Source organism: Vulpes vulpes, chromosome 5, assembly GCF_048418805.1.
Source record: "Vulpes vulpes isolate BD-2025 chromosome 5, VulVul3, whole genome shotgun sequence".
In the NCBI taxonomy this organism is placed as follows: Eukaryota; Metazoa; Chordata; class Mammalia; order Carnivora; family Canidae; genus Vulpes; species Vulpes vulpes.
In genome coordinates this window covers 127,273,069-127,288,459 of record NC_132784.1, presented here as the reverse complement: position 1 = coordinate 127,288,459, position 15,391 = coordinate 127,273,069, and the positions used below count along the sequence as shown (strand labels likewise).

At 40.2% G+C, this 15,391-nt stretch overlaps 1 protein-coding gene across 3 annotated transcripts in view; it reads right to left on the bottom strand.

Annotated features, from left to right (window-relative positions):
* The window catches only part of HBP1 (HMG-box transcription factor 1), a 28,077-nt gene that overhangs the window by 9,227 nt on the left and 3,459 nt on the right, over nucleotides 1-15,391 (bottom strand). For all 3 annotated transcript variants that reach the window (XM_025984028.2, XM_072759957.1, XM_072759958.1), the window contains 7 exons: nucleotides 9,996-10,179; nucleotides 7,545-7,773; nucleotides 4,585-4,720; nucleotides 4,103-4,214; nucleotides 3,906-4,018; nucleotides 1,569-1,725; nucleotides 716-860 (listed from right to left, as the gene is read on the bottom strand). In XM_025984028.2, coding sequence (XP_025839813.1) covers nucleotides 716-860; nucleotides 1,569-1,725; nucleotides 3,906-4,018; nucleotides 4,103-4,214; nucleotides 4,585-4,720; nucleotides 7,545-7,773; nucleotides 9,996-10,179 — 1,076 coding nt within the window. The remainder of the gene's footprint in view (nucleotides 1-715; nucleotides 861-1,568; nucleotides 1,726-3,905; nucleotides 4,019-4,102; nucleotides 4,215-4,584; nucleotides 4,721-7,544; nucleotides 7,774-9,995; nucleotides 10,180-15,391) is intronic.

Genomic DNA, 15,391 nt, shown 5'->3' with positions numbered 1-15,391 from the left:
CTTTCTCTAGGTAATTTCTGGGCATAGGTAACCAACGGCCCCAGTCTGCCAGGCCTGCAGAGCTTCCCGAGACGCGGGCCTTTCGGTGCTAACACCAGAAAAGTTGCGACAGCCAGAGAGCTGATCAGATCAGCCTCGACTGTCAGGACACGTGGGTACTTGCTTGGTTCTACCACTTGCTAGCAAGGTGAACTCAGGAAAAATCACTTCCCTCTTTAAGGTTTTCCAAATGTCAAGTTTTTGCTATTTTTACTATTTGTTAATTCACGCAACTGATGCCCTTGGTTGAAATGAGTATTAAAGACACCGTTAAGGAAAGAAAAGGGTTAACAGTTAACAACAGAAAACCACTATTAAGAGGCCACTATTAAGTGGCCTGGTGAAAACCGCTGGCCAGATACTGCAATTTATTATTTATAAAACTATCAAAGCTGATCTGTTTAGTTCTTGGTCACATAACATGCATTTTCCCTCACCTAATAACCAAATATTTTAAGAACTCACAGTTTTCCTATATGACTACTCTGTATAAAGCTCCCCTTGAACTATTATTTTACTTTAATTACCTAGTATTTTTTAATTGTCTATATACTTCCTCTAAGTAGTCCTTTAATAATTCTCAAATCTTGTAGGTTTACCCTCCTGAATATTGACTTAGCAATCATTACAGAGATCAAAGGTAAACATAACAGGAAAAAAAAGAACCCAATATTACCTTTTAAATGTATCAAAAACACCTGAATCATCAAAATTAATGGCATCGGGGTGTCCAGGAGGTAGACATACATCACCAATATGAATCTCACAACATGGAATGCCATGCTGTACCACAGTCAAGCTTGGATAAAACGATGACCAACCTAAAATTAAATCAAACAGCAGTTACATAAAGGATGGGGATGGATAGAAGGAACCCTAATTATTTATTCTATGAGAGACCTATCACTTCTGAACCTTAAAAACAAAAAGTTATTAGTTAAGTCCCAGCAGATTTTTATCATGTCCTTATCTTTGCCACAAAGCAAGGCCAAGTGTTTTCTTCAAGCAAGCAAAAGCTCTCCAAAACTAGTTTAATTCAGCATTTGATTAATATACAGATTCTATCGATCCGCACTTCCAGCGATTCACAAGATAGTGGTAGATGATGATGACTGAGACCATGAGCAGAGCCTCTGAATTACTATTTTTAACACAGAGTTGTTATAATAGATTCTGGAAAAGTGATTCAGGTATATAGCATATTTGGTGATCATAAACCAAAATGCAATTACCAGAATACTCCATTCCCCAAACTATACCAAGATAACAGAGAGCTGCTTATATAGTGTGCTACCCAACTCTAAGAGCTCCTACCCACGGAAGTAGAGCCCCACCTGACTCCTGCTAAGACACGTACGCATCATTAGGTCTTATGATAATGGCACGTCCTATGGTAGTTCTCTCTAGCTGGAAAGAAGTTTGACCTTCAAGTTTTTTTTCTTAATCATCAAAGAATTATGCCATAAGACAGTTACAGATTTAAGAAGCTTTCTTTAAAAAGTTACTATAAATTCAAATTGAAGCCCTACCTTTATTTTTAACATAGAAAGGGTGGTCCAGCTTACACTCTACAGTAAGTAAGCCATCTTCCACTGTACCAGGATCAAAAGTCAACTTCAGTACAGACTCGCCAAATGATACACTTTCTTCATGTGATAACAACTTTAGACCATCAGAACCATAGCCCTGAAAATACATGCAGAGAGTGAACAAACAGGCAATGTTTAATTCAACACACAGTGAAGTTCCTATCACACATCAAACTGGGAAAGGTAAAAACAGACAAGACGGGGGCCCTGTCTGTAAAGTCCGGACCCTCCACCCGGTGCTGCAGAAAGGCACACCCAGCGTCACCGCAGTGGGAAGCAGACTGGAACGAGCTCTTCAAGGGAACGACAAATGACACTAATGGACTCGAGTGAAGGGAGCTATAGCCTCTAATAAGACACTAGGAAGGACTTTCAGTTCCCAGCGGGACTGGGATTTAAAGGGAGGAAACCCAGAAGGCAGAAGAACAGGCCTCAGTACCAGGAACAGTGGAAACCAGCTAAAACATACAGGACAGTTGAGAGTGGAGGCAGAGAAGCCTGCCAAGCAGGGGCCGGTCCATAAGGAGAGGAGCCTTGGCAACGGAGGGAGCGCTCAAACTTTCCTCTGACGGCACCGCAGGGCGATGCAAGTATTTTCACCAACAACTGTCAATTTTAAGAAGATGATAAAGTCTGCACAATAAAAGGTGCCTCCGATATTCATGTCTTTGCAGATACGACAAGAGAAACCCCCGAGTCTGACGCTGACAGGTGCCGCGGCCGCAGAACTGGGGGAATTTTAACCCAACAATACTTACTAAGCAGTTGGCACACGCCAGGTGCTGGGTTCTGAACACACACGGTCCCCCCTTCAATTCACAGAAAAACAAAGACCAGCACGCCACCAGCTAGCTTCGGTACACAGCCCTTCTTACACGAGCGCGTGAAGAAGGCATGAAGGAGACAAGCGTGACGGCAATGCGTCTTTAGGGAAATAGAACCGATCCACAAGATTTGAAGGGAGGAGGGGAATGGTCAACTTCTTGGTTCTTACTCTGCCAGTCAAGAAGGCTAACGTGTTTAGGAGAAGGGAGAGAAAGGAGGCCAGGCAGGGGAAGGAGAAGGGGAGTCCAGCCGGGGTTATACTACAGCTGTGTATAAAGAACTGATCTTCGTGAGCAAATGTCCAACGTGCAGGCGAGGCCTACAGCCGTGTGTGTGTAAATGAAGTTACAGAATCTTCTCACTCTTACAGCTGCAAGACCTCCAAACAAATCCAATCTCATTCTACAGATCGAGAAGCCAACTAGCAGGAAGAGTGGCACAATTCACCTGACACAGTTACGCAGAGAGTGTCTGCAAGAACCAGAAACAGCCCGGGTCTCCCGCCTCCTAGACCAGAACACCTTCCACAGGCCCACCGAGGAGCCCTACTGAGCGTCGCCGCAGACACCGCCAAGGGGCAGAACCTTCTCTCACACTCAGCGCCATGAGCAGACAAGGCACCGGCCGCAGGAACAGAGACAGCCAAGACCCGGAGCCCTGCCATGCTGCACAAATCAAGAGAAGACAACACACGGTGTCAAATGTTGCAAGGATGGCAAACAGAGCAAGAAGTCTCTCTAGAAATCAGAATTAAGCTAGCGACCTTTGAGACAATTTGAGTAGAGCAGTAGAGGCGGAAGTCAGCCTAGGAGAGAGTAACAGCAAGAAGGGGAAACTGAAGGCAGTCAAATCAGGACTATTTTTCTCTAGATTCAACAGTAAGTAACAGCAGGATCCAAACACGAATTTTAAATAGGCACACTTCACATGCCCAACTTCTCCGCCTACAGCGGAGACGGAGAAATTAAAGATTTCAAAGATTAAGATTTTAAAGATATCAACCGACATTTATCCTACTGCTTCCTACTAGTGCTTTTGCTTATCGATTTTGAAAATGCCAGTGTTTTATCGTGTCACTTAAAAAGTAAACAATATAATCAACTCTCAATTATCCATTTGGGAACTGACCACTTTGCAAATTACCTAAGATAAACCCTTGGTTCCTTTGTTCATTTTATTTCAAATGCCAGTTTAGTTTCCCCCAACCTAAAACGTACAAAAAGAACTGAGAAATACATCTCTTTCCCTCGTGAGAAAGCTAATTGCAAAGGTAAACCCGAAGTCCCTGCCGCTCTCCGTCTGGCTAAGCCGGAACGCAGTCACAAAACCTCTACCTAAAATGTAAGATGTCGCGTAAATATCAAAGTAAATGGAGACTACTCCTACTGATTCATAATAAGCCTAGGTTTCCTTCTGAAAGATTTGGAACAGTTTTCTGAATTTTAAATTAACCTTGTGAGTGCCCACTTGGAGATCTTCCTCATTATCACAGCCTTCGGTTCTAGCAAAATCTTCAACATCTTGCCATTCCTTATTGCTTCCCTTATGAAAGCACAGTCGTGTGCCTGAAGTAGAAAACAAAAACAAATATTAGGTACGTGCCTAGCATGCTACACAAGTCGGCTGTAAAAACTCAAGCATTCTTTCACCTTTCAGAAAACAGTGCCAGGCAGTTGAAGGCCAGGAGTTGCACCAGCCCAAATCATCATCATCGGAGAGGGAGGACATGCAGAAAATGCCAGATTCTGACTCACTATTTGCCTATGGAGAAAAACAGCAGAAACTTTTTTATTTTGTAACATATTTTGTTCATATCTGTCTTTATCTCAAGGCCTCAGGCTCTCTCCCCACAAGTAGATAACTTTAAGCACTGTAAACTTAGGTAAAAATACTCCTTTGAAAACTAAAGTTTCTAGAAGTTTTAGTTCAGTGCATGTTCCCACTGGTAACAAACTTTCCCAACAGTTGGTAGAGCTGTAAGTAAAGTAAAATCGAATCCAGACCACTGGCAGAACAATGAGACGACTTCCCAGCTGTAAGTGCTTCAAAAGTACTTCTGAGAAAAGGAAAGTTAACATATTTCAACTGTTGTGCAAACTCCATAACAATTTACTCTCATGAATAAACTCACCCTTTCGTGTCCGACTGCCGTTTCCTCCTTCCAGTGCTGAGGGAAGGCTGGCTCGCTCTTAGACGAGGACACGGGTGGAGGGCGTGCATAGGAATGTAAACTTTTGCTAGTAGCTATGATGTGTACAGGAGATGATCTAAAATAAGGAAGCAGTTTTAACCATAAAGCAGAGGTCCTTAAAGTAGATCTTTCCTTCTGATGAAAAGAACTTCATATTCCTAATACCAGTGTTATCACATATAAGACACCTAAGGAAAAACACTAGTAAAGACATCAAGATTTCATTTGCAATCTGCTATTCCTTAACTTTTTTTTAATACTATTCCTTAACTTCTTATCCAAGCCCTCTTCACACATTTTAAATACTATTCTTTTTTCATATTTATGTATTTTAAATTCCAAATTATACTTTCCTTTATTCACTCATTTTTATATCAGTAAGTACATATAAACATGCATATTCTCATTCACGAAGGACCATCTGCAGGGCTCCCTGTCTATTTCTCTCCTACTTTCACACAATCAGTATGAACAGGGGCCCTAAGCTGAATGCGACCAACGTGGACCCTCTATCTACCAACCACCTGTCACTGGGCCGATAAAATGAACAACCTAAGGCTAAAATGCTTAAACTTACTATAGCAGAAAGCAGCCTCTTTGCAACTTCTTGTAACTGGACACCACTTCTTGTTCTCTGATACAAACTTGTTGCAAAGCATATACTCATAAGGCTGGTTGTTATTCCCTGAGATCACCTTTTAAAAAGGTCAGGGATTCCTGGGCGGGGTACCAGTAAGCAGCATGTCCAGTCAGGGTGAGCAGCACCACGCACTGAGCCCACAAGTTGGGAAAGCAGCAGAGAGGAAGACCACAGGCTCTAGGAGACCAACCCGCCCGAGGCCTCACATCAGGACAGTTCTCGGAGATGCCAACTAGGAAGGGATCTGGTCCACAAGAGAGGAAAGTGTACGTATGTCTGCACTGACCCTCGTAGTTAATGGAGGAGGGGCATCTCATTTTCCAATTCTTCCCTTATTTATTCCCTGAGAAATTTTATTAGCCCCTCAATTTTAATTTTATCTTCATTAACACTTTTTCATTATGCCTTTGCAGAAGTTACTTTTTGATAAGGGTCTACTGAACTATGCTTTCATGTTCAGAGCACTTCTTAAAAACCCCCTCAAAAGTTTTGAAGGATTTTATTAGCACACTCTCCAACCAATTTTGGATTTCAAAATATGAATATTAAATGTTTCATCTTTGCCACATTTCTTCCTTTTATTAAACATTTAGACCTTTATGAAGTATTAGAGAATGGCCAAACTGCTAAAACATCCTCAAGTATACCCTGGCTTCCCGACTAATTAAAGAAAACAGGTTTATTTATTCTTCTGTTGAACCACTTAAGGAGAAGTAACAACATAACATTGTGAAACAAATACGGTCTAAATTTTCTGTAAAAATTAACATGCCAAACATGTCTGCAACACCAACACCACTGGTCTCCTCTGTCCCTCTACCTGCACAGCGGTAATATAAACTGGACCTGTCCTCAGCCCCTTGGTACTGCACAGTTACAACCTCAGACTCACTAAATCTATTTAACATGCTACGAGAAGTTGCAATGAGCAGCCCCTGACAGTGTCAGCAGACAGGCGAGACAGCAGAGCGGGACTCCTGGACTCTCCTAGTAAGGAGAGAAGCATAGAAAATGCTGCAGAATACGTTTATATCTTCAGGGAGATACTCCTTTACTTATGTTTTTATTTATATCAATTACCTTTCTGAGGCTCTACTCAACTTTCCATGAACTACATTATTAATTCTCTTAAGTTTATGCTAAAAAAATAAGTGTTATCTAAACTAGGAAAAAGAAAGTCCAATTGAAAAATCAGAGTCTGCTTTTTTTAATTGTACACGAATTTTTAGCTTTTTGACTACTTTTTCTTTCTAGGAAATTTTCATGAATTAAACTGAAAGATTCAGTTAACTAAATTGAATTTGCCCTAATCAAGACCAATATCCTGAACAGAAGGAAAACATAATTTCATGGGTTGCAAGAAAACCAGGGCTTCACATATGAAAGTTTATTTTGTAGCAAAGAACTACAGTAAGTTAGAAGCACTACCAAAATTCAATTATTCCTCTATCATCTTGAATGGACTACAGTCTGTCTACCCACCTGAGTAGAAATATGGGCAATTGTGTCCTCTACAAACTATCATATTTATCTAGGTCTTTTTACTTAATTTTCTAATTTTAGGGATAATTAATGAAAAGTTATCCACTTAGGTCTCTAGGAATTTTAGTTCAAAGCTTCCACAATTTTCACAGCATAACAACTCATTTGCGGAAACTGTGGTCTGGATATAAGAAACAGTGGTTTTTTTTACCAATGGGAGTCCACTTTTATTAAATTCCAGATTTTAACATTAGCAATTATAGTTTTCACTAATAGGTAAATAACATAAGGTCACATACACTGTGGAAGAAAATGAAAATAAACCTAGACCAAAAGAAGCCAAACACAAGGCTGTTAAGTTTATAAAAAAAAAAAAAAAAAAAAAAAAAAAAAAAAACATTTATTATACCTACGGTTTCTGAGACAAGTATAATTTTCATTTCTATAATCATAAATATATAATAATCTTGGTCTGGATTGTATCTTGGTCTGGATTTATTTTTTGATGACTTTAATACATTTACAAATATTTTTGACTCTGCAGTCCTCAGATCACTTTTATCTACTTCTAAAAGTATGAAATCATATTAGGTGAAAAAGCTCTGCAATCATTACAGAACAGAAAATTTAATTCTAATGACTTTACTTAAATTCTAATTTCAGTAAACCCCCTCATTAAATGGTTAATAGCATTATTACTTTTCAAACTAGGAAAAAAAAAAACCCAGCTCCTTGTAATGATAGAAGTTTGCAGTAAAAATATAGGCAGTGTTCCCACCTGTTGTAGAATGAGCACTGCATAAGCGGACTTTGTGGACTGGTGGCGATATTTGCTAATTCTGTTAGCCAATCCACCTCATTTTCACCGTAAGTATTTTCTGATATGTCTGAGGTATTTTGGTTCCAAGATGGTCTTGGATATTCTTGATGTGAAACATCTGAACTTAGCTGATATATGGCAGATTGGGTAGGATCACTTTGAACAGCCTGAAGTTCAGGAAGGTCATCTGCAAATAAACATACTCAAAATTATAAAAAGGAAATTGCTAATACAGGGAATAATGTTATAATTATAGCTAGAAGTGAAGTCCTTAAATCTAATTAATTTTGCGAAAAGAAAAATACAAATTCGAAATGTTTTCTTGAATAAAACAAAGTTCAATCTAAAAAATGACACCTTCTATATTCAAGGGTCAACAGAGCCTGATAGGAAATAGACTGAATGGATGTAAATGTACTAATGACTTGTAATTACCACACCTGTTCTCAGACCGGAAAAACAAAGTTTTTGTTTTCTCTTTGTTTTTATAGTTCACCTGGGATTAGTCCATATACCACCAAGACATTTTCAGCTTAACGTGTTAATGAGGAAAAAGGCATCTCACGTGTACACAGATGTACTTACTCTGACACTTTGTTACCCTGTTATGGAAGATTACTGCAATAATGAGAACAATTTTTAAAGAGGAGATCGACAGGTCATATGATAAAGTTTTAGGTGCTACTTATTCTTTTTTTGTTGTTTTTTAAAGATTGTATTTATTTATTTATTCGTGAGAGACACACAGAGAGAGGCAGAGGGACAGAGGGAGAACCAGGCTCCTGGCAGGGAGCCTGATGTGGGACTCGATTCCCGGACTGGGATCACGCCCTGAAACAAAGGCGGACGCTCAACCACTAAGCCACCCAGGTGTCCTGAGGTGCTACTTATTCAACTTAATCTATGCTACATTATTTCTTTTGAGCGAGAAATTCTGAACAGTTACAATAGTAACTGTTGATTATGTTTTCCTAACGGTCTGTTCCCAAGGCTCATGCATTCATCATGGCTATGAACACGGAGGAAGGCTGAGCTCTAAAAAAATATTTAAAAAAAGAAACAGGAGGGGAGAAATATCATCTTGCCAGCTTTAAAACAACTTTGTAAAACACCTACTACAACAAACCACAGATCCCCTGGGTCCCCTCAGCATGTAAGTCAGGAAACCCTTCTAGCCTTGGGAGTTCTGGCCAGCAGTTACCATGTGGGTACAGACGCAGAATTCCTGTTCGGGCAAATATCTCAGGACGGCCTATTAAATGTCTTACTTGTAAGGACTGATTCAGGACATCCATTCAGAAAACAGACGAGAAGGTGCCTCCTTCACCAAGCAACTGAAAAACACTATACTGACCCCATCTAACTGCACCCTGTAACTGTCGCACTGGGGGAGCCCTTCCCCGTCCCTCAGCGCTGACAACCTTCTCAAGCCAGCACTTCAAGTTTCTGTATGTAAAGGGTCCGTTTGTCTCTCAAGCTCTGGAAAATAACTGCTTTAAAACTAAAGCAGTAAGGAGCGGTATGAGTTTTGGCACCCCTGGGCCCTAACTGCTAGGCCCCCATTTCCTCCAGAAACTAAAGTGCCCTGGTGGACAGTGGACCACCCAGACACACGGGCGCTCTGTGCTCCACGGCACCCACCACTCAGTGACTCCCAGGGGCCAGCAACCCCTTGGCATTTATGTAGGCCATGTCTCAAGACCTGAGCATCTCCAAATTCCCAAAGAGCTCTGCAGCACGTGGTCCCCTCTGCTTCATCATTTGCAAAGTGAGGGTAATCAGGGCTAGGGGGCAGGGGGGTGGTGAACCTCTTGGAAAGCTGCATACTAAATGCAGACAGAGCCAAGCTGAGAAGCAGGGCAGCAAGTCCAGGCCACTCAGCGGCGGGGGGCTCTTCAACACCAACCTTCTGGCAATATGATTCCAAGTCCTACGTTCACAAACCTACACGCTGCCATGGGCCGAACATCCCTGGAGAAGCCTGGTGGCGGTGAAGACCACAGATGTCAGATCACCCAGGTTCAAGGGTCCACTGTCCCTCACCCATCACAGCAACAAACCGGCCGGGGGGGGGGGGGTCAGGGGTGGAGGGGAGGAACTCCAAACATTTACTAAGCTCATGCGTGTTTCAAGAGTCACGAGTCACACACAGGATTTTCCTGAGGTGCAGCCCGACCTTTACCCATAACAGTGGTTTAGTTTGATAATTTGTAAATGAGTCGCAATGAGAACCATAAATAGCCCAGTCACATTGGTTTTAAGTAATATTTTACAAGCAGTAACGATGGAACACTGAAAACTCCTCAGGTACACAAACTTCACGTACTCAAGCAGTTTAAGAGGTGGAGAAGCTGACTTAACATAAAAATATGAATCTCAGATTCCTCAACAACTTTTAATTTTGTTTACCAAGCTCCATGTGCTCATCACAGGAGTTGTACCCAGGTGAGGACGGCAGGTTTTCATTACACTGCAGCAGCTCCAGTGAGTCATTCATTCCTGACGCTCGCTTGTCCATCACCAGTAGGAGTTTCTGCACCGCATTAGGCATCTGATTTGTCTTCACTTCCCACACCATGTTATGGTGCCCCGACTGCAAATAAAAATAATAAAGACCAAAATGTCAAGTCACATGATCCAGAGATTACAGAAGTATTAAATCCAACAGAGACTCAGAATGCTATATCTTTAACTTAATCATGTTGCCATTTGTATCCCCCTCAAATCCTTCAGACCAGGGGCTCCCTGATTTCTTGGGCTACAACCATGTAGTCAGCACTAAATCATACCCAAATACCAAAGGATTCAGATCTTAAATTTATAAAAGTCTTGTATTAAAAAAATAATAGCACCACTATATATATTTTTATTTCTTTAGTAGTTCTGAGACCCAAATATAGAGACCAAGGAAGCCATTTTTCAACTTGTATCTTCACATTAAAAAAAAAAAAAAGGGGGGGGATCCCTGGGTGGCTCAGCGGTTTAGCGCCTGCTTTTGGCCCAGGGCGCGATCCTGGAGACCTGGGATCAAATCCCGCATCGGGCTCCCAGCATGGAGCCTGCTTCTCCCTCTGCCTGTGTCTCTGCCTTTCTCTCTCTATCATAAATCAATCAATCAATCAATCAATCTTAAAAAAAATTTTTAACAAACTTTCCTGAAATTTAAAAAAAAAAAAAAACCTGAGGAAATATTCTATTTTTTCTTTTTTTTTTTTTAAAGATTTTATTTATTCATGAGAGGCAGAGAGAGAGAGAGAGAGAGAGAGAGAGAGAGAGAGAGGCAGAGACACAGGCAGAGGGAGAAGCAGGCTCCATGCAGGAAGCCTGACATGGGACTCGATCCCAGGTCTCCAGGATCACGCCCTGGGCTGAAGGCGGCGCTAAACCGCTAAGCCACCCGGGCTGCCCATTTTTTTCTCATTTTTGAAGATTCTATTTCAATTTCTCTATTTACCAACTGTTATTTTGTTTTCTCGTCTTCTGAAAGTAAAGTTTAACACACTTAAAATAACATTCTCTAAAAGACATTGAAGAGTTTCTTAAAATGGCCATATATTATTATCCTTCTCAAAAAAATTAAAATGCTATGTTTCTTCGTGAAAATTTGGTACCTAGCCATCATAAAGAGACCTATCCTTCTGAATAACATATTATTTCTAGAAAGATGAATAATAATCATAGGAAATTTAAACAAATAGCAAATCTATTCCTTTTAAGGCTACAAAGTTATCACAAGGAAGAAAATAACATAGGGTTAATATACCTAAAATAATCTCAAGCAAGTCTACCAACTAAATTTTGTTACAAAAGTAAAATGTGGTTATACCTTTTACCCTCTGCCTTTGGACAATGATCAAATTGGTTATTTAACAGAGGTAATAGCATCAAGAAGATTCCCTGATTTCTCAGGCTTGACTCCAGATCTCATTTTATTTTTTTAAGATTTTATTTACTTATTCATGAGAGACACAGAGAGACAGATAGAGGCAGAGACACAGGCAGAGGGAGAAGCAGGCTCCATACCGGGAGCCCGACGTGGGACTTGATCCTGGGACTCCAGGATTACGCCCTGGGCTGAAGGTGGCGCTAAATCGCTGAGCAACCAGGCCTGCCCTCCAGATCTCATTTTTTTAAAAAAGTCCTAATGAGCTAATATGAAATACACACAAGAAATCTAACATGACATAGTTTTTCCTCAAAATAAGACAGTAAGATGTGCTGCAATTTAAAGTCACTAAAAATAAATAAAGTCACTAAGTCTAGTACTCCAGCCTGCGCTGACCAAAAATGCAGTGAAAAGATGTTAACTGGTCAGTATTTACACCAGAACTTTCTAAGCCATGACATGATCACCAACAAATACTGGCAACACTGACAAATATTTTTCTACAAAGGCTTTTTCATGATCTTTTTATTATGAAATATGTTTTCCTAACTGTGTAATAATCACTGTGGAGGGGGAAAGAGGCATTTTTTTTTTTTTAAATAATGACTTAAAAAAATAATTTAGAGAGAGAGAGAAAGAGGGCACAAGTTGGGGGCATGGGTGGAGGGAAAGAATCTCAAGCAGATTCCCCACGGAGTGCAGAGCCCAAGAGGGAACTTATCTCAGGACCCTGAGATTATGACCAGAGCCAAAATCAAGAGTGAGACAAACCGCCTGAGCCACCTGGGCGCCCAGGAATAATGACTTCTAATCCCACCAACCAGATTTAGATATTGCTAACACTTTGGTGTACTGTTTTACAATCCAATCTCTTTTTTATATAAACACCTATGATAATATATTTTCCTTCATACTTTGCACTATATATAATTGATTCTTTGTTCATAAGCATTTTCCTAGGTCACTAATTTTTCTTATGTATCTATTTTGAATAAATCCATAATATACATCATTAAGATATACCAAATTTTCCTTATCCCTTAGTGCTGAACATGCTGTTCCCAGGTTTTCACTCTTCTCAATGACAGTTTTTTTTTTTTAATATCTCCTTATATCAGATTTTTTTTTTTTTTTAGATTTCTAGCGACACATCAGTAGGTGAATGGCAATTAAACATCTTATGGTTCCTGACACATGCAGCCAAACTGCCTATTGCCTTACTTTATTTCTAACATTCTATTTCAAGTGCTTTCCTGCCTGCACCCCTCAAAAATGACCCATATCCTAGGCACTGCTCTAGAATCTTACTCAATCTAAGATGTTCTACAGAGTAGTGAAAAGGGCACTGGGTCAGATGTAAGAAATCATGAGTTTTGATTCTAGCTTGATCACTCACTATCTGACCTGAGTAAGCTGCTCACTCGGTATCTTCATCTGTAAAACAGCTGCTCTAAATTCCTCTTAGAGGGGTTGTGAGGATGAACTGAGACACAGTGAGTGAAAAAAATGTAAAATGAAAAAAAAAATGTAAAATGACTTCACAAAATGTTTTATCCCTAGGCTGACACAGGGCAACCTTATACGTCCTCTGGGCACTTAACGTCCTAAATAGAGCAGTTACTGAAAATAGTTAATGATAGGAGACCAGGCAGCTAGTTTATTCAGCTTCAGTAATTTCCCTGGGAAATACGACACGTTATCCAACACATCTCAATAAAAACCACAGATCATGCCATTATTTCAGGCAAGTAACAGTTTATCTAAAAGATGTCCAAGGCATTTACAAGAAATGAACGCTTTTTCAGTTTACTACAATTTATTATGTATCAATTAAGCACAGTCTTACTATATACAGCTAAGGGCAAATCTGCTGGAGTATAATAATCTCCTACAAAACTGGTGGCTACAAAAGATGTGGTATATAACACCAACTGATTTCTCAAGCATAACTGGCCAAATCATTATTCTGAACCTTTCACGCTGCAAAAATCAAGTACTCTTTAGCTAGATAAGGGATTCTCAAGCATGTAATCCTATGTGCTTCAAACAAAATGATGCCTAGGCTCCACCTCCAGAGAATGATTTGTTTGGTCTAGGGTATAACCCTGGGCACTGGTTTTTATTTATTTTCTTCCCAAAGAATACCAGGTGCATTGTGAAAACGAGTGAGCTAAAAATTATTAAATTCCTTTTTCATGTAAGTATATTCACTTATTTAATACACATTATGTATTATGTATATAGCACAATACTAGCTGCAATGTTGGACCTCAATGATGAACAATATGTCTTGAATCTCAAGGAATCTATATTTTATTGGAAAGATATAAGCAAATAAAGACAGTTCTACATAGCAGGGGTTGGCTACGAATTGGTAAAAAGGAAGAAAAGTCTTCCAGTGAGAGAAACTCACATGAGCAAACTTGCAGAGTTTGCAAAGTAATGGATGAAATGAAAACAACATAGAATCTAGTATTACCAGAAAGTAGGCTAGCCTTGTGTGTCTTGTGGTCATGGATATGAAGGCTGGAAAGGTAGACTGAGTCAGAATCTTCAATCCTAGTTTAGGAAAATTGGTATCTTTGTTTTTTTGTACTCAAGAGTAAGGGCTCTGAAATTAGGCTACCTGAGTTTATATATCAGATTTACTACTTATTAGTTATGTGTCCTGGACGATCTATTCAAAATCTTTTTGCCTTGTTTGTAAAATGGAAATCATAAAAACACTTATACGGGTCGTTGTAAAGACTCAGTGAGCTGACAAATGTAAAAAGCTTACAGTAGTGCCTAACACAGAGCAAACCCTCAATGCAGAGCAGCCAGTAATATTAGTAGCAATTATCAGACGACAGGGAACCCCTTAGCGATTTTTGAAGAGGTGTGACGTGATCAGAACTATAAACACTTTCTTTGAGCCTATAAAAAAAACATACTGAAACGTGATTATGCAGAAACACCTATAACACATATTTAAGGGAAAATGTATAAAAACAGTGTATTCAAATTCCCAATTGTGTTTGTCAGCCACCTGCTCCCAGCTTCCTTTGCAAGAGTTCTCATAAAAGAAAATTGGTAGTATGAGTGCAGATTCCCTATAGAGTAATGCCTAAGACATGAGAGGAACTAGTCCTTCTGAGTTCTCTGACCAGCAAATATTCCCAGTTTAGGTAGTATATTTGTTTTGTTTTTTTTTTTAAAGATTTTATTTATTTATTCATGAGAGACACAGACAGAGGGAGAAGCAGGCTCCCTGCAGGGAGCCCGACTGGATCCGGATCTCCAGGATCACACCCTGGGCTGCAGGTGGCGCTAAACCGCTGAGCCACCCAGGCTGCCCTAGGTAGTATATTTGAAGCCCTCTCATAGAAAATTCTCCAACATCTTAAGTGTACACAACACAATTTAACCTATCTTAGTGACACAAACTCTTCATGAACATCTGTTGTCCCAAGCTTCACGAGAGGGTGTGATCTGCAAAAGTCAGCCCAGCTGCAATCTTAAACTTGACCACTTTCTCATTTTACCTCGATTAGGAAGTTCAGAGGTCACACTATACATACGTATCTCCTCAGAGCCATCCTTAAGTGCATGGAGCAGAACCGCTCTGGCATCTGTGGAAGCAGACTCATAATTTGTTTTGTCCTCTCCTTCCTTCTGCAGAACTCTTTGGCTTTCTCTCCTTCTTCCAATCAGATTTTCTCCTCCCCATCAGCGGGTCTTGCACTGTCCCCACTCACCATTTACAGTACTCTATCACCTCCTGCAACTTCTATCATTCAGCCCCTTGTCCTAGTGATCTCCCAACATCCTCTCACAATATTCCTTACGGGAAGCTGGGAAAAAAACATTTCAATTTCAAAACAAATGGGACACCTGGGTGGCTCAGCCTTGGGCCCAGGGCGTGATCCTGGAGTCCCAG